At 50.8% G+C, this 18,538-nt stretch overlaps 2 protein-coding genes across 13 annotated transcripts in view; one reads left to right on the top strand and one right to left on the bottom strand.

Moving 5' to 3' along the window:
* The window catches only part of ANKS1A (ankyrin repeat and sterile alpha motif domain containing 1A), a 112,727-nt gene extending 101,220 nt beyond the window's left edge, over positions 1-11,507 (top strand). For 3 of the 9 annotated variants that reach the window (XM_074564656.1, XM_074564662.1, XM_074564663.1), the window contains 8 exons: positions 1,361-1,525; positions 1,882-2,007; positions 2,208-2,279; positions 2,725-2,811; positions 3,178-3,315; positions 4,035-4,205; positions 4,650-4,748; positions 5,455-11,507. In XM_074564656.1, the coding sequence (XP_074420757.1) occupies positions 1,361-1,525; positions 1,882-2,007; positions 2,208-2,279; positions 2,725-2,811; positions 3,178-3,315; positions 4,035-4,205; positions 4,650-4,748; positions 5,455-5,574 (978 nt within the window). In that variant the 3' untranslated portion in view covers positions 5,575-11,507. The remainder of the gene's footprint in view (positions 1-1,360; positions 1,526-1,881; positions 2,008-2,207; positions 2,280-2,724; positions 2,812-3,177; positions 3,316-4,034; positions 4,206-4,649; positions 4,749-5,454) is intronic. The other 6 variants (XM_074564661.1, XM_074564659.1, XR_012584393.1 and 3 more) reach the window with 5 other exon arrangements.
* TCP11 (t-complex 11) lies at positions 11,273-18,385 on the bottom strand. 4 transcript variants are annotated; one of them, XR_012584395.1, is made up of 8 exons: positions 18,272-18,385; positions 17,339-17,559; positions 16,825-16,961; positions 15,974-16,145; positions 14,663-14,826; positions 13,340-13,433; positions 11,994-13,057; positions 11,273-11,605 (listed from the first exon to the last, which is right to left on the bottom strand). XR_012584395.1 is itself a non-coding variant. In XM_074564665.1 (7 exons), exons 2-7 carry the CDS (start codon positions 17,491-17,493, stop codon positions 12,976-12,978), a joined length of 804 nt encoding a protein of 267 aa, XP_074420766.1. In that variant the 5' UTR covers positions 17,494-17,559; positions 18,272-18,385; the 3' UTR covers positions 11,622-12,975. The 4 variants fall into 4 exon arrangements, 2 of the variants coding, with proteins under 2 accessions (XP_074420766.1, XP_074420765.1); XR_012584394.1 differs by lacking the exon at positions 13,340-13,433; XM_074564665.1 differs by lacking the exon at positions 11,273-11,605 and having other exon boundaries at positions 11,622-13,057.
* Positions 18,386-18,538: the final 153 nt, after the last annotated feature.

Below are 18,538 nucleotides of genomic sequence, written 5' to 3'. Positions count from 1 at the left end.
CTGCCAAATAGCACTCGATGTGATTTGCGCGTGTTGATTTTCGGCTGCGGGAGTGGGAGCCTTTGGATGTCAGGCCCTTCGTTATCAGGGTTGGCTGGGAGGGGAGCCGTCGCGTTGGCCGTTCTTCCTGAAAACCGGCACTTGAGAGCTGAGTTTGGCAAAACCCATTGAGCTCGCAGTGAACCTGTGGGCTCAGGAGCAGGGCGACATGCCACGGAGGGCGAGCAGGTCGTGCTGCTTCCACCCAGTGTTTGCAAATCAGCTTCCTGGAGCAGGAATTGGGAGCGATTGGAGTTTCCCCATCCCAAACATCTGGTCCTTGCCCTGCTGCCGAGCTCTTCCCTCTTGCCTTGGATTCCCAAGGCTTTTCAACCGAAACAGTCGCAGCTGAAGCGAGTTGGGCTGCTGTGCCCTCCTTGCTCACGCTGGATTTTTTAAAGAACTGGGGTTCGGGTGTAAAAAAAGAGAGGGTTCGCGCTGGTTCTGCGCTGGGAGCGTGTGCTCAGGAGCTGGGAGGGTGCCAGGAACAAACCCTGCGCCTTCGTCCTGCTGCTCAACCGCCCCCCTCTCAGCCAACAAAGACCCGGATGGGCAACAGCCAGCTGGGGATCTGCACTACGCTGGAACGTCCTCTTGAGACGGATGAGACTGGAGGCAGGGCTGTTGCTGGGGGTGGAGAGGAGATCTTTGGTGCGGCATCAACTGATTGAGATGCTGGACGGGGAGGCTGTGTGTAAGAGAATGGGCCATTTGCAGCATTTCCTGGTGCTACAGCTGGTGCGATCCAGCGCCTGGCTCCGGCGTGGGGAGCGGAAGGACGTCAATGGCAAATTAAGCAAGTCCGTTGAATAGGACTAATGCGTGTTGCAGCTGTGAGCTCCCCGCATTGTCTGCCGGGCCGCTTGGCACGGAGAGGCAGTGAATCCTGCCTGCAGTAAGAGCCAGGCTGTCAGGCATCTGGGCTCATCTCTCGCTGGGCTCCCAGGGCTTTTCTCCTGGGGTAGTTGATCGTCAGCGGCTTTGAGCGCTTTGCTTAGCGCTTTAGCAGAGCTTGTTCCTCTGTAAACACCCTGCCCGCAGCTCGGCGTCTCTCCTGCCCTCCTGGGACGAGCTCACGGGAGGTGTGCTCGGCAGAAAGGGCTGCGTACCTGCCTGAAGCCGTCCCGGAGCAAAACAGGGGGATCAAGCGGAAAATAAACGGTGGGATTGATGACACTGAGGCAGGAGCTTGCAGAGCAGGAGCTGACCCCGTTAGCTGATCGTTGCACCCTTTGTGTCAGACACTGAGAAGGGGAGCGAGGGGTGGGCACGGCTGCGGCACAGGCTGACCGGGACGGTTCATGGTGTCTGCTTGTTTCAGTGCCAGGATTTGATGTCCCAGACGTCGTCGCCCCTGAGCCAGAACGACTCCTGCACGGGCAGATCCGCCGATCTCCTGCTGCCCTCCGGGGACACCGGGAAGAGGCAACACGACCGTGGCACCGAGGTCGCTCCGTACTCCAGAGCTGAGCGCTACAAAGCACAGGTCAGTGGGTGCTTTTATGTGTCCTGGGGGCCCCCCTGTGCAGTTCAGCGCAGGCACCCCCCTCTCTGGGGCCAGTGAGGAATTAGGACGTTGCATGGAGGGCCGGAGGGCTGGTCAGGCACAGCTTCCCTCAGGCGTTAGAGCCAGCAGCTCGTTTATGCCTCCATCGCACCTTGGAAATGGGTGACTCCTGCTTCCATCAGCACTGGCACCTTCACCCGCAGCGTGCTGCCTCCTGCCAGCCCCTGTGGGATGCGACCATTGCGAACCTCAATTACATCAACCTAAAGAGCTCTCCTGGCATCCGTGTTTCAATCCTGTTCTGGCTTCACGCATCCATCTTTCTTCCCTTCCAGGAGGACCGTCGGGAGTCGAAGCTGACCCTGCGCCCCCCCAGCCTGGCTGCCCCGTACGCCCCAGTCCAAAACTGGCAGCATCAGCCGGAGAAGCTCATCTTTGAGTCCTGCGGGTACGAGGCCAACGTAAGTGGCTTTCAGCTTCTGGGGTTGGCGAGGATGAGGAGGCTCTGGGGTCAGGTTGCTGCGTGTGGAGGTGTCACGCTTCCTCCCCCTCCCTGCGTGACCTGTCCCTCTCCAGCCGGGGCTGCTGGCTGCTGGCAGGGCCGTGGCATCGTTGTGGTTTCCTGCCGGAAGCCTTGAACTTCTCTCTCTCTTCCAAACAGTACTTGGGCTCCATGTTGATCAAAGACCTCCGAGGGACAGAGTCTACGCAGGACGCCTGTGCCAAGATGAGGGTATGGAGGCCACGGGGACAGGGGCGATCCACTCACAGCCTGGCATGGATGATGAGGAGAGGGGATTGGGGGGGGTCTCAGTGAAGCTGTGGTTCCCCAAACCCTGCAGGCTGCCCGTGTGCAGAGCAGGGGCCTGGGCCATGTAACAGACCGTGCCACTGTCGCTGGTGAACTGTCCCTCGCCAGCTCTGTTCCCCATAGCTGGAAGGCCTGTGCAGTGGGAGAATGGCGTTCTCACTGGGGAAGGGGGTGCTGGGTTCGCTTCAGATCCCCGTCCCTTCCCCTCTGCTTCCACCAAGAGCAGGCTTTCCTCCTCCTGGTCCAAGACCCCCAAGGGCTGCCTTTGTGGGGCAGTGGCCTGGGCGTCTCTGGGGTGGGCTGGGACGGTGGTGACGAAGGGAGCGTTTATTCACAACTGATCACTTGAATGTTCTTGTTTCTGAAGAAATCCACAGAGCATATGAAGAAGATCCCGACCATAATACTGTCCATCACGTACAAGGGGGTGAAGTTCATCGATGCCTCTAACAAGGTGAGCTTCAAATGCCTCCAGGCTGGTGTCTGGAGGGACAAGACCCGCAGTCTCACCTGCCTGGGGGCTGCAGGTCATATCCACTGGCTCCAGAAGCCACGGCTGATCCGGAGGAGCCCAGCTCCTCAGCACAACAGGGAGAGCACCAAGGTGGTGATGCCAAAGGCTTGGCAAACTGGCTGCTCGTGGATCGCGTTGTCATTTATTCCTACCATAGGAGGGAGCTAGGACTGGTCTGACTGGGAGACCCCCTGACCTGCCAGTGCCTGCTCCCTGCTCCCAGTACATGCTTGCCACGACCACCGTTTGCCCGGTGTATTTGCCATCCCCAGAAGGGTGACAAGTGCTTGTGGTTGACCCCGGCAGAATGTCATTGCTGAGCACGAGATCCGGAACATCTCCTGCGCTGCTCAGGACCCCGAGGATCTCTGCACGTTCGCCTACATCACCAAGGACCTGCAGACCAGCCACCACTACTGCCACGTCTTCAGCACTGTGGATGTGGTGAGTGGGTTGTCGCATCTCGTCTCCCAGCGCGCCGCGCTCCTTTGCAGCCACTTACTTCATCCCTCAGCTTTGTTGGCGAGTCATAGAACAGGATCTGGTCCATTCTAGGGCTCTTTTGCCTCTTTCTACTCTAAAATATTCCTTTCTGAGTCCTGGCTCGAAATGCTTCGCTTTGGAGCTCTGTCGACAAAGAGAATATTTGTCTGGCGTCATTACTGTGGTCTCCAGTGCTGAATAAAGCAGGGCAGGAGTTTTTCCCTCCTGGGGAATATACCGTGAACAAAACCCTAATATGCTCTCAATTATGTTGAGCGTAATAGGCTGATTTAACAGCCTTTTAATTCACTGAGAGCGTGGAAGCATAACTTGCTTTTAGTCTTGGGCAGAATCAGCTGTATGAGACATTTGGACTTTTTCTCTTTACAATGCAAAACGTTGCTAAACTGCAATGCTCACGGGGCTGTAGCGAGCTCGCAGGGGGTCGCTCCGGCCGGGGCTGTGCGAGCGTGGAGGCGGCTTGGTGCCAGCTCCCTCGCGGGGCAGGAGCTCAGCGGCTTTGCCAGGGATATGGCAGCATGGGACCTGCTAACGGAAAGGCGATGGGCTCTGCTGAGGTCTGCGTCTCCAGAACAAGCTGCTGAGCACGCGGACTCGGCGCAGGGTGAGGTAGCTTGTGTGCATCTAATGGCTTTGTGTTTTCTTTGGTCTCCCCGAAGAACCTGACGTACGAGATCATCCTCACGTTGGGGCAGGCGTTCGAGGTCGCCTACCAGCTGGCCCTCCAAGCCCAGCGAGCGAAGCCTCTGGGCGCTGCAGCAGGAGAAACGATTGAAACAAAATCTTCCAAACCGGTGCCTAAACCGCGAGCCGGCATGAGGAAATCCGCAGTACGTATGTGCGGGCCGGGTGCGATCTGCATGGTCTGAGCTGGGATTTCTCTTGGGCACCACACGCTTAAACCTCCCCCTTCATGGCGGGGGGAGCCCTGATGCAGACACGGTGCCTGTAGCTTCAGGCACCGCTGATACCGCGGTGTCCGTGGCGCTGCTGGCAGCCCTGCTGCGTGTTAGGGCTTCCCCTGGCAGGAGGAGGGCACGCAGAGGTGGAAATAGCCCGGGTGGGATGGGGGTTAAGTGCCCTGCTGGGTCCAGCACAGTTTCCGTGTGCAAACCCTGCAGAGCTGCAATATCAGTCGGTAACCTGCGGTTTGCAGCGCGGGAGTGCCCCTGTAGCCAAAACTGGAGCTGCTGAGGAGCAGGGACTGCTGCCTGAGCCATTGCCTTCCTTTAATGTCTCCTTTTGTCTGTGTTCTGCTTGCTCCCCCCGCTCAGGTGCCGCTCCCTCCCGACACTCGCTGTTGTTACTGTCACACCTGTACAACACACCGCCCCTCCTACCTGCCGCTGCAGTCTGTTAGTCCTGGAGCTAAGGTCTTTACCCTTCTTCCTGCCATCTTCCATTGCGAACCGACCCGGGCTGCCCCAGCTGCTGCCGGCCCGTCCGCCCGCCTCCCCGCTTCCCGCGTCTCCCGCTGTGGTCCCGTGTCCTGCCTCGCTGCTGTCTTCCCTCCCCGCTCGTTGCAGGGCCGTGTCCCCAGGGACAAGGGGCTCAGATCCGCCCCCGCTGATGGAGAGTGGCAGCTCTCAACTAACTGCCTTGCTCTTTCTGGTGTTGTTAACCTTCCTGTAGGATCCTGATTTAGGAGGACAGGAGGAAAGAGCCTCGCTTGGTCAGGAGAGTAAATCACATGGGAGCTCACCTGCCAGGAGCTGTCTCCCTCTCTCTCCCTCTGCCTCTTTTACTTTTTTTTTTTTTTTTATAGTACTGTCTTTATAGTGCTCAATTTTTCATGCTTGTTTGCGAGACGAAGTGAAGCTGTCGCTAACGGTAATAGGGGCTTGCGGGCCTAATTCAGGAAGTCGTCCCGGGGTGCTGGGTTGAGACTGACATGGCTAGACACGTTTTAGCTGTGAAGGACTCAAATGCCTCCCTAGCGAGAGCTGCTTCCCCGCACACGTGCACGGTTTTCGGATGGGCATTAGGCAGAGCAGCAGCCTCTCCGTGCTTCGAATCCCCGCTCGTTGTGCCCCAGAGGCACGGCTGACCTAACGTGCCCTTTCTCTCCTTATTTTCTAGCTGGAGCCCCCTGAAGTGGACCAAGACTCCCAGTCTCATGCCAGCGTCTCCTGGGTCGTGGACCCCAAACAGGACTCCAAGCGGACCCTCAGCACTAAGTATGAGACCACTATCTTCTAAAGCAAACACACCCCGCGTCCACCTAGTCTAACCGTGCCTTTGCGATCTGATCTGTCTGCTGTTCTAAACTCCCTCTTCCTCCAGCTGCTCGCACTGAGCCCCGCGTAGGCACTACGTCAAAGGCAGCAGCACTTAGGAGACTGTAGACTTAAACGGCTTTTGTACCTGATCACTACTGAACACTGTGAATTCTCCTTACTCGGAAACAAGGGTAACACGCTGTTAGATATCTGTGAGGTGGGAGGTGCAGAGGGATGCAGGCTGGGGGAATCGGAGATGCGGATCCAGGAAGCCGCCTGCCGTTTTCACGTCTTTCCCCTCGCTCTGGCACTGTGAATCCCTGGGGCAAGGTGACACTCCCCAGGCCTTTTTTTCTATTTCACCTTCTTATCCTTGGACTGATGGAGACCTCTTGTCTCTGCGGTGCACGCACTCCCTCCTCCTAGATCCTCCTCTTCCCGACTGAGCCACGGCTGCGTACTGTTCCAGTGAACTCACCCCTCCTCTTACCTGCCATTCGAATCGACACTAACCACTGTGATGCTCTCTGCAAATAACACGCGTTCACTAGATTTCCTCACCGGGACCCTTGCCCACAGTCTCTCCCCTCGAAGCCTGGAGCAGAAAACCTGCTCTGACGGGAGCACCGCTTTGGGCCGGGTGTGATCGTTGCCACTGTGAGCTCTGTCCCCTCTCCGAGCCGAGGCGCGGTTCTGGTTGCACGCATTTCAGTCCTTTGTAGGGTTTTCCCCCCCGCCCCATAGCCCTTCTGTTTGCACTCGCCAAACTTCTCGTGAGCTCTGGCCGTAGTTCTCACTTGGCAGATTGTAAAGAGGTTGAGCTTTTGAAGGCACATGTTGTTAGCCCCGTGTTGGGGAGGGTGTTTGAGAGGGGGCTGGATGCTGCGCGGGTAGGGGGCTGATAAAGCAGACGGAGCTCTGCCGTGCTCAGCAGGCTTCCTGCCGTTGTACTTCTTTTGCCGGAGGGAGAAACGTGATTGAAATCAGTCTGCTGCCGATCCCAAAGCTTGTTTTCAGTCTACAAACCATGAGGGCTATAGGGATCTTGAAACATCTGTCACCTCCCGTCCTTGAGAGCGAGGATTTCACTTAGAGATGGCTCTGCAATGGGCACCTCTGCCTTTTCTGGCTGCTTCTCAAGGGCGTGTGGTTTTCCTGTGAGAGAACATCCCCGTTTCTGTGTATCTCAGTAGAAGCAGCTTTTAATTCCAGAATATGACTGGGAATCATTTGCATGAGACCGCAGGGCGCTTGGTGCAGGTCGGAGTGGGGCCAGGACAGGTCTGGGAATGCCACACAGCAGTTCGCCACCCCATGAAAGCCCCAGCGAGACGTCCAGGGTCCTACCCCTGGTTCCTTCGCTTGCGCTCGCAAACCTCGGAGATGAAACCAAGGAGGAGGAGGAGGATGGTCTGATAAATCACGGCGCTGGGAGGCAGGACTCCTGCCCCGGTGTGGCTTCTCCCTGACTTGCTGTGCATCCAAGCAGCTTCGCCTCTCTTTACCCGTTTCCCCGTGGGGAGGGGACATAATTACCTTCCTCTCGGGGGGGAGAGGCTCGCCCCGTTTGCGGAGCGGTTTTAAGACCCTTTAGTGAAAGGCGCTGCAACTTCCACACCGTGGCAGCAAACCCCGGGTTTTGGAGAGGCGGTGGTGACGGTGGGTGGGTGTTGGAGAGCTGGGAGGAGAGGTGGACGGCAGCTCCCCTCTGGGTGGAGACCTCAGACATCACTGGGGGAGAGTGCTCGGATCTCCGGTAAAGCTCCATTTCCAAAACAGCTTTTAGAATTTACCCGAGATGTCCCTTCGCGTTCACCAGTTGGTCAGAAGAGCAGCCCTGGGTTATTTGCACCTGGGATTGAGGGGTGAGCAGCTTACCGCAGTTCTGCTGGGGCTTTAGAGCAGTGGCCTCAAAGCTTCAGTTTCCCCATTCTTGGCGGTGAAATCTGATGTTTCAAAATCTTTATTTAGCTCTTTCTCAGGAATGAGTTTGATCTCCCAAGTTATCTGTGGCTTAATGGCACTGAGCAGCAAACTGAGTTCAAAAAAGGGCCAGGCCAGTAAGAACCCAAGCGAGAGGACTAAAAGGATTGTCTTAAAACAAAAGAAAAAAACAACCCCAAAGGAAAGCTCAGTCTAGTACATATATTTCATATGCCACAGAGCCCCTTCCCATAGAGCCGGCGCTCCTCTGGCTAAGGGCCCCCGCAGCAGGGGTCACGCTGCGGTTGCCTGGAGTGCCGCAGTTGCGGCCAGCAGAATATTGCTGCATCTGAGCTGCTCCGAGAGGTTGGGTTTGGGGTTGATCAGCATCTCTCCGAGCTATAAGAGGGCCCTTCAAAGAGAAACTGAATTAACGGTAGCGATGGTAGCGCAGTTGCTGTGTGTAAGCGTTTACTGTGCAGTTGCCCATGCGTACGCCTGACTTCAGAGGGTCTGAGCTCTCGTATCTCCCCTCTCTCGGCGGCGCGGGGCAGGTTCCTCAGCCCCACCAAAACGGGTCACTAGAGCATGTGCCTTTCGAAGGGTGACCGTCCAAACCCAGCTGGGCTCACAGGCAAGCCCTGCCTCAACTACAGAGCTTCCGCTGCGTGTCCATAACCCCTCCCGGTTGCGTCTCGTCTCCTCCTGGCCGTACGCCTCGTCTTTCCCAGCGCTCGTTTTCGGTATGACTCGGAAATCATTCATTCCATTATCTTCCTTTCTGTTTGCCTCTGAAAAGCTGATCTCCGGGCAGCTGTCTCCTACCACGGAAATGTAGTAACGGGGCAGAGACCTCAGAAGCAGTGGCCTGCTGACGCGAAGATCATCTCCATCTGGTGTCTGCCTCGGAGCGGGGGCTCAGTGGGGGCTCCCAAAGCAGAGGGGGGAGAGGGATCCCGGCCACCGGCTGAGCAAAGCAGCTCTCTCCATTTCTAGCAAAGGAAAAGTTGAGACTTCCGAGAGCGATGTCACCTTTTCTATTTAAGACAAGCGTCTTTCAACCCATTTATTTTTATTTTTTTTTAATGTGTGAGCAAATCCAGTTCACGGTTTAAATGTAGCACTGCAGGTTTTTTGGTGAGGAAAAACACAAAACTACATGTATTTCCTGAGAATCCCCGCAGTCTGGCAAGGAGTACAATAGAAAGTCTTAGCAGTGGGAGTGGTGCGCCCATCTCTAACGGTACTTAAATTTGCTTCAGTTCTGGGTGAACAGTAGAGAACGCCAAATTCTTGGAAATAACTTCCTCCAGTGTGAGAAGCCTTGCAGGGTAAGTCCGCAGCCTTTCTTTTCAAAGCTACTCCGCGCTTTTAGAGCAAACGGAAATAACTTAAGGAAAAGAATCTGCAAAGGATCTTTCACCCCAGAGTGGTTGTGGCCCAGTATTCCCGATGGTACAAAGCTCGCTTCCCCTACAGAGACCTGTCGCGTTGCAATACTTGACATTTCTATGGCAAGGACACAATTTCTTCCCATTTACGCACTGAACACCTGGAGACGCCGCCCTTTCTCCAGCCTCTTGTGCACCTGACTCGTTTTTAAATGCAGTTATGCCCTGAAGGGTTGGGGTTGTTTTGTTTTTATTTTTAAAGTATATTCGATTGTGATTTAGCACTTTTTTTGATACTAGCTCATTATTTAATTAGTGCAACAGTTTCAGAAGATGAACAAATAAGGAGTTAAATTTTGGGCATTACACTGAAACAGTCCGTACCTGAGGATAAATCATATCAACCGGAGGATGGCTTGGCCCCCGTCAAAGTCCAGTGTCCCCAGATGCCACCCTCTCAAAGGTGCTGTGTGCTTGCTTTTCTTTCGAATTACCAGAGTATTTTAACAGTAGTTTTGGCTGTGACTGATGTGTTTTCGCAGTACCGTTCCCCTCGAGGGAGAGGTGCTAAAATGGTTGTGACTTTGGAATTCTTCAGACGCAAAAATGTAGCGCAGCACGTTTGTTCTAATCTCGACAGGCGTCGTCGTGGTTGGGGATGTGGTACCCTGCTGCTTTACTAGAACGATATGCCCAAATAATTTCTGTTTTAACTCCAGTTGCTGCTGTATGTCAGGATTTCATTTAGTCTCTCTGGCCAGTAAGGCTGGGGGAGAAGTGAACCGTAATCCCAAGGGCATAGACCTGTAAATGATTAGAAGGGGGAAGTGGAGATTTTTTTTTTTATTTTTTTTTTTAAGTTGATGAATTTAGGAAACCTAACATTCCTTGTTATGCATATGTTGCAATTCATACTGGTGTAAGTGTAAATATTTGGTGTGTTGGCAACAAGTCTTTTTGGAGAGATTGCAAATTGAACCTCTGCTTGGGAGGAGGGACACCTTTCTTTCTTTTTTTTTTTTTTCTTTTTTTTTTTTAAATTTTTTTGATGCATGAGCTTTTTGAAGGTTGGCTTGGAGGTGAAGTGGTGATGAAGACTCCAATCTTCAGAGGACTGGGCTGACCCTGGTGGTCCTTCCCAGTCCCGCGCGTAATCCTATGGTTGTCTTTAGTGATCCAGCAGTTCTTTAGCCAGATACTCTCTTTCTCACTTCATAGACAAGGCAATTGTTTTGGCAACGCATCTCCCCTTTTATTTCCGTGGGTTTTTCTCAAGGTACTCTCGTGCTGGAGACCGACCCTGGACCAGTCGTGCCAGTCACCGACTCCCAGTAACCTGTTAACCCATCGCACAGTGTTCTGGCTCTTCCTCCCTACAGGGTTTTGTGGTATCTGGAGGAAAGTGCCCTAAATCTCTGGTGCTGAATAGGACTTGGAATCAAAATGCATCTGCTGTATTACCTGCCTGGGAAAAAGTGGTGCTGCCCTGGGCCTCGTTCCCCTTTTTAAGGACGGATTGTATTTTCCAGACTCTGGTCTGTGCATGGCATGAGTCCAGGCCGAGAACTCAAGAGAAGTAAACCAAGATGCGGAGTTGTCTTTTTTTTTTTTTTTTTAATATAGGAGGGGATGATTATTTTTTTTCCAAATTGAAGCTGCTTTATCCTTTTTAATTTTGTATTTACAAAAAAAAAAAAAAAAAAAGGCTAATCTTAGCTGTTCAGCTATCTTTGAACTTGCTTTGGGATTGTTCTTTTTAGAAGAAATTATGCAACTCTTGTGGGGTACGTGCCCGTCCCCCTCCCAGGGAGAAGATACGGCACCAGGATGTACCTCGAGTGAAAAAGTTTGTACCTTCACCAGGCTGCTGAGACACAGACCAGATGCCAAATAGTCCCCCCCCCCCGAACACCCCGTGTTCTGTGTGCAGCTGAAGTGGAGTCAGTCGCTTTAACGCTCCTTCCGCCCCACTTCAGAAGTTTCTAGCAGCAGAATTTCCCCTGGCTTTCTTCTGCTCGCATCTTTCCATGCAATCAGATCTTTATCTTAGAGCAAGCCCTGTGTTTGCAACGCTGTCTTTGTTGCAAAAGGTCTCCCTTTTAGGTCTCATATTGGCATTACTTACTGCATTGTTTATATTTTTATTTTTTTTTCAAAAGGAAGTAACTGTGCTGCTCTTGCAAAGTTAATCTAGCTCAAACTTTTTTTTTCTTTTTTTTTTACCCATGGAAGAATAACCTGAGATTCCCTAACAGGGCAGAGAACAGTCGAGTTCAGTTTGCAATGTAGACATTTTTGCTAATTGTGATGTATGGCAGTGGGACTGATTTGTAATACAAATGTTATTTAATCTGTCTGTATTTTGATACTTGAATTTCCTTTTATTTCCTGTATATACAATTGTTAATCTGTTCAAAATTTGTCTGAATTTTAAACATCTTGTGGTACCAAACATAACCAATCTGTGCAACAACATAGACTGACCTCACTACAACAAGGCGAGATTGTAAATATTCCTGGGCTTCCAGCAGTCGTTTTGTTGTTTTCATAATTGTCCAACTTAGAACAGACTGAATTAATAAACAGACTTAGACACACATTTACCCAGTTGTCACTGTGACCTCAGCGTCAATCCGAAGTCTCCTGGTCGTCCGTGTTAAAGCAATGCTGTTCTCGTCCTCGTCTGCCAGACCTGACCTGGGAAGGTAAGAGGAAAGGGGTGAGGGCGGGCAGTTGGGCGGTGTTTAATTAGCTCAGTCCGGCGCTGTACCTGCACTCTGCAAATCCGAGGAACGAGAGAACGTCGGAGCGTTGCGCAGCTGATGCGCTGCGGTGGTGGAAGCAGAGTGCGGGACGCCGATAAGCTGGGACCAGTCCCGCCGTGGTTCTCTGGCGGCGGAACAGGGGGGTTGTGCCCAGCCGAGGCGTGTGGCCGCCGAGCAGCCGCTTTGGTTGAAGCTGCTCTTTTAGCAGTTAGTCACAGTGACCCCAAATATTAAATACAAAATTATCTTGAGACTAAATTATTTATGCATTTATTTATGCATAAAAACGCATCTACGTGTTCTGTTAAAGACAGACTTACCTATAGCACAGCAGTCTCCAGCCACTTTGTGTACATTCTCCACAGGATGCTGAGAAAAGCTCATTTTTAGCCCCACTAATATACATCTGCCAGGATTGTTCCATTGGGGACTGTCAGGACCCAAATTTACTCGTGATAAAAGGTAAAATGACGTTTCTGCAGCACAGCAGCACGTGGTTCATGTAACAACTCTTAACAGTTTGGGCAGCCATTGTATTCACCCAGCAAAGATTTTTGGCTTGCCAAGAAGTAGGACATTTTCGTTATGTAAAATTAGAACAAGAAATCCAGACATTTAAATACAGGTTAAAGTTCAGATTTTCATGTCAAGTAAAATCTGGCTGATGCAAAATACTAAATACACCAGGGATTGCTAAATTTATACCATATGTTCCATTTCTAATAATTCAGTAAGTCAGGTTTCCAAGCTAACATTGAAATATATTGAGCAGTTTTAATGATTTTAAATACCATGTGGCTTTATCAAATGCAAACAGCGTCCCTGGGCTGTGACTAACGTTTCAGCAAAGTAGGTTATAGGCCCATGGCAGAATTAACACCTTGAATTAAAAAAAGCCTAAGTTGCACCTCAGTTTTACGAGCTCCACATCTCGTTGCCTTCGCCACCAAATAGTTTTTTTGGGAAAAAAGCCACTACTTTTTGTAGTTGAGAGGTTTATTCAGATACTGACATGCCAAGAGTCACTTCCCAGTAGCAGTCCTGGTCCCGGTGGATTTGTCTGATTGATCTTTACAAGCTGAAGCATGATTTGAGAAGCTGTTGGAGAACACGTTCCACCCCTGGCCGGCACATGCTGAAGATGATCAGAAAGAATCCATCCCTGCATCTGAGTCTGGCTCTGCGTTTGGCAGAAGCAGCTTCTTGAGAATTCCCGAGTAGTAAGGTCCAAACACCCGCCTGTTGTGGTGGATCGTGCTTCCAAACCTGCGCCCGACTTCCAGCAGCTCTTCCTGAATGGGATCAAGGCCCTTTGGGAAATCTTTTTGAGAATTCTGTCCACCGGGGGAAATGAAAAGGCTGAGGAAGGAATGAATCCACTGCTCTGTAGGGACCAAGAGTATGAAAACAAAAAAATAAATCAACAATGAACCTTTGCAGAGAAAGCCAGTTTTGAGACAAAGGCTTCCTGAGGCAGACAAGAACAGATCTGATGACAGCCGTATTGTGGCAGAACACTGTGGACAAGTAACGCTCTAGATGGACTTGGAGACACAGTGGATTAACGTATTCCTCTTCCAAATACTAAGCAGATGAAACAGCACCCAGCACAGGAACCGAGGTGAAACGGTGTGACACAAAGTACTCAAGTATTGGGTGTACTTGCCTTGGTTTTGCTTTGTGCTGGGGTCCTGCTTCTAACAATGGCAATCGCTGGGGTACTGGGCTGAAGGACTTAAGACTGATCAAATCCTTCAAACCTAATGTTAAAGTGGAGCAAGTCAGCGGTAAAGATTTTTCACCCACTCTGAGAGGTTTTTGTACTGCATTGAAGTGTCAAGCATCTTAGAAGCATAATGGAATAAAGAACTTCAGAGCCTGGGATTTATCTTGCCTGCCACAGCAGCATTTGGAAATGGAAAGCATTCAAGGAGCCTCTCTGAGGAGCATAGAGCTGAGATTGAACTACCCGTCTGCTTCAGATGCTCTTGCACTCGAAGTGAGTATGTGGAAAATGTCGATAGTGGCCAAGAGTGCAAGCAAGACACGGGTTTGATTTTTAGAGACGGGGCGGGGGAAGGCTGTCTAGTTCTGCAGCTTCTAATGCCGCACCATTGGTGAGTCACTGCCATCGCACACTGCCCAGCCTGTAGTTTATCGAGGTTTGGTTTAGGCTATTAATTCAGCCTTCTGAATTACATCAAAACAAAATAGCCTGCTCTGACATAGAAAGAATAAACCCAAATAAACAGTGTGGTGGAGTCCACACGGGCTGGGAAGGATACTTCGCAGATGAAGCAGTGGGCAGGACGAACCTCACCTTATTTTCATAGCTGATAAAAGCTAGTCTTCCATGTGGAAATAATCTTTCCTGTAGTGTACTCGCTGCCTGTGGCACTGCAATGTGATGCGAAGTTAGCCTTCAGAGTACTAATGAAAGGTCAAAATAACCAGCTCTTATCCAAACCATTTGAATAAATATTTTGATGGAGCAGCATTATAGGGCAGCTGGTTAGCTGAATACCAAGCAGTGCACTCCCTGGGGATAAATATTATTTAAAGATCTTAGCATGGTGCTTTACTACAGCCAGTGATTAAGCTCTCACTCTACATCCTAGCCTAAAGATTGCAACACTACCTAGGAACAGACCTTGCACTTGAGCCTGTTTAGCTTTTAGCAAGGATGGGAGGATTTAGGAGATTTTTTTCAAAGCAATTACTGTTTGGGAGTGTTTCAGGGTGGAATAGGAAAATGAAGGCGGTTTCAAACGTAGCTTCCCTGACCTTCTTCTCCTGTGCTGACTAGGTGGAGGGGCCCGACACTGAACTTGGCTCCCACCCTCAAGCAGCAGTTCTGCTGAGCAGGGAGTTTGCTTTGCTAGGACCGATCCTAGACCTGTCCTGCACGGTCACTAGCCTAAACCTAACTTGTGGCCTAGGAGTACAAAATGTTTTCAAGGCTGAGTAAGACATAAGCTCAGAGACTCACCGGTGGCATGCTGGACTGCATTGCCCTTGTCCGCGATGCTTTTTATCTGGCCTTTCAGGGAAGTACATTTGTCAGTCGTAAAAGTCGGGTAACGCAGTCGCGCGAGAGTCCTGCTGACTTCCTGGAGCACTTGGTCACTGACGTCTTCTAAAGCTGCTTCATACCTAAATCATACAAAGGTACACGCACTGCGGCCATGACTCACATTGACTGGGAAAGGTGTTTGCAGGCACAGAGCAAGGAATCGTAGAATGGTTTGGGTTGGAAGGGACCTTAAAGATCATCCAGTGCCACCCCCTGCCCTGGGCAGGGACACCTCCCACCAGCCCAGGTTGCTCCAAGCCCCGTCCAACCTGGCCTTGAACCCCTCCAGGGATGCGGAAGGGAGGGAAGTCTCTCCACGTGCCTGCGGAGTGTCATCGCAGCCAGCTAGCGCAGGACAGCCAACATTCGGCCACAGTTCTGCTGCCTATTGCAAGAGAACTAAGCTTCCTTTCCCCACCCTTTGGCAAGCAGGAAGCTGCCCTGCAGCAGACTCGTCTGAAATAGTGATCAACACTACTAATTTTCCCCTCTAATCAAGAAGGGTTAGCTCCCAGCTAAAAATCCTGGCTGGCTTCCCCTACCCCTTGCAGTAGACCTGGCTGCTATTTGGATCTCAGATCCTCTTCCACTCCCAGGGGAGATTCCTGCTACTCATCCCCACAGCCAACCAGTGCCTGCATACTCACTTCTCCTTCTGGACAAGAAAACTCAAAGTAACCCATCTGATACAGGACAGCCCTTCCAAGAGGACCTTTGTTACCACTTTCAGCCTAGCTACAAACCCAGGTGAGCCAAATAAGGTGCCTCCACACATGCTACTGGTGACTAGCAGGACTGCAGCTATGATGGTAAGCTGATTCACCTGCGCTGATTCCCCTGCAGTCAGGCCTGATCCATAAACAGTGTCTGTGAACAGAAACCAAATCAGCCTGTGGGTGTAGGAACAGCAGCTGTGATAAATAAGCAGATCTCAAGCCATGGAGCAAGGCTGTAATATCCCCATGAAGCTGAGTGGAAGGCAGCTGCCTGGCAGCAGGGAGCTTTAGTTTTGTGAAAAATCTAATTTGTTTCACATAGAGGAAAAAACATGTGCAATGACTCATGGTGCAGAGGGGACAGTCTGCCAAGTTCTTTCTACAGAAGATGCAGAACCGGTACTTGTTCATTTTGTATATCTTTATGAAAAAGCTGTAGAAGTGTCCAAGCACTTCTCCTGCCTCAGGGTATTCCTTTTGCCCAGGCTCCCAGCAGAGCAGATTCATGTACCCTTGATTTAGCACGGACGTGAGACTTGGCACAGCTGTGCTACTGCTGATGGCCCCCGGCGAGGGCATGGCAGGTGAGCCACTGACTGCAGGGTGGGGTGGTGGCTGTGAAGAGGACGCGGACACTTCTGCTGCTGCTTTGCACGGCCACTCTCTTGTGCGATCCAGGCTATCTGCAACGGGGTGACAAAAACGGATGTTCGCAAGAACAGACTGATCAGGCTACGCCAATAAGAAGCGGTATGCCATACTGCAAGCTGAAGGGGATGTGCATTTGGAAGGCAAAGGCATCGTGCTGGCTCCTGGAATGGTGGGAATGGCTTACACCATCACTAGCATACAATATCAATGTCCTGTTGCCAGGACACAGGGTTAGGCTACTAAGAGTGGTATCCAGAGAACACTGTATTTCATAGAGGATTTCAGTCTCCAGGGAGCACCTTTAATGAAGTCTGATGAAGGAGAGAAGCATCCAGAGAGAAATCTACAGCCTAGCAAAAGAGATGTCTACATCAAATGCAGGCTTTCCTCTTTAAATATGCGTCCTAATAACATTTTGCTCATTCCTCTGAGGATCTCAAAACACTTTAAACTCTTGAGAACTTACAGATCCTTATGAGAAAGCTATTAGCTCTGTATTGTGCACGCAGAAACTGAAGCACACTAAGTAACTTCTTTTCTGCAAGGTATGTTAGTGAAGAGCCTTGAGGAAGGGACTCGGGAGTCCTCCAGCTTTTAGAGGCATTTCTCTCATCTGTTACTGAGCATGTGATGAAAGCATCAGCTTTGGGATACTAGAAGTTCCCTTTTAGTAGAAGTAACGGTTCTCCTCTGCCTTCCCCACTGACTTACTAGGCAGCTTATCCAAGAGTTCCTGGAATTTCTTCCGTTCAAACTGGATGGTGTGGTCTTGCAAGCGGGTACGGATGTTCTGGACGGTAAAATTCAGCATATCCATTTTCATCAGGCCCAACACCCGGAAAATCTCCCTGGGATGAGACACAGTGAATTGAAGGTTCAATATTGCAGTAAATGGTGCAACTGGGGCCATTTTAGAATGCTGAGAAAGGGGAAATAGGATCCTCTGATTTGGTTCCATTTTTTCACAAAAGGCTGTTCAGTCTAATTGGAGTGCTCCCTAAAAATTACTAGATAAACCAGATTTAATTCACTAAAGACTCTTCTACTGTCTAAATTACAGCTGGGCAACAGGAATATATCTACATTGAAAAAAAAAAATAAGGAAGTCGAAGCCCAGAATGCACAAAAGCATCTTTGGTCTGGGGCAGCTTCCTCTTAACCCAGTGTTTTATGGTTGAAGGCTTTGCTGGTCTGTGTAGACCATGGCTGAGTCAGCATCACCCACCTGAGAAGCTGAGCTGGGTCTGTGAGGGCTTGCAGCCCTTGTACTTCCTCATCCCGAACAGGCATGCAAAGCCTTGCCATGGTGCCAAGGACAAACGTGGTGAGACCGTGGATACCCAGAGCCTCGTGCTCAGCCTTCTGTCGAATCGACTCCATGTCCAAGGCCTCTTCAATTTGGCTTCACCGTTGGTGGTGCCGTGGCAGCAGCGATGACAGCAGGGCCTGCTCAAAGAAGCAGTGGTCTCTTTTTGGTCCAGGAACTCAACAGTTCCCTCGAGTTGCTCAACGGGAATCAAGGCAGGCCTAGTACTGAGATTAAGCTAACTACTCAGTACACAAATGCTGGAGCACACAATTGCTTTAAGGGAATTCTTGTCTCTAATGACTCACTTCAGGATGTCTGGCTACTGTTTCATATCTTTCAAAACCTCCTTTACTGTCATGCATGAAAAAAGGGAGTTTTCTGTCTGGAGCCTAATGGGAAAGCACAGACTGGAAGAGCAAACCATACGCAACTCCATGCCCTGCTAAGAACATGTGTGTCTTAGTGCTAAGCCATGTTCTTATTCATTACATTGTACATTTAAATAGCAGATACAGCTCCTCATATACCTAGAGATGTCTTTATATAGAAAATTGCATTTTTTATTTGTCAGACACTATACCGGGAATGGCCTATGACTGTTACTATAGCCAACAGTTCAAACAAAGGCTTTCCATCCTTTTGGTAGGGTTTTAAAGACCTGGGACCAGAGAATGAGTTTCCTTCTCAGACAGGTTTTAAAGGGTGTAGTCGCGTAACTTGTGTCTCCCTATAAACTAAAGGAAGCCTATGTTCTCCTCCCTCTTACGCATGTTCACATAGGAATATGGGATGCAAGGGGTGAGGTGATGATTCAGAGAAGACTAATTCTAAGGCTCAGGAACAGCTCACCTCTTATCTCCTGCAGCAGCTGGATTGCCCGAGTGTAGTCTGAGGGACTAGCAGAGAGCTGTTCCTCCAGGCTGTCCCAGAAGGCTTTGTGCAATGTCTCCTTCACTCTGCTTTCCAGGCTAAGGAAGAAGAGAGGGGAGAGGTTTTATATTAATATCAAACACAACCTCTCAGTTCAACGGGACCACTCCTCTCAGCTTTCACTGCAGTTCACGTCTCTGGATGTTTTCTTCTCTTAGTCTTTACTCCTATCTGGCAGCAATACAC

This window comes from Larus michahellis, chromosome 21 (genome assembly GCF_964199755.1).
Source record: "Larus michahellis chromosome 21, bLarMic1.1, whole genome shotgun sequence".
In the NCBI taxonomy this organism is placed as follows: Eukaryota; Metazoa; Chordata; class Aves; order Charadriiformes; family Laridae; genus Larus; species Larus michahellis.
This window is presented reverse-complemented; position numbering and strand designations above follow the sequence as displayed.

Coding starts and splice junctions, on each gene's coding strand:
- TCP11 (XM_074564664.1), bottom strand. CDS start 17,493: ATGGAGTCGATTCGACAGAAGGCTGAGCACGAGGCTCTGGGTATCCAC. Junction 14,827..15,973: donor ACGTCCGTGCTAAATCAAGG/GTACATGAATCT, acceptor TGTATGATTTAG/GTATGAAGCAGCTTTAGAAG. Junction 13,058..14,662: donor TGCAGTCCAGCATGCCACCG/GTGAGTCTCTGA, acceptor TGGTCCCTACAG/AGCAGTGGATTCATTCCTTC.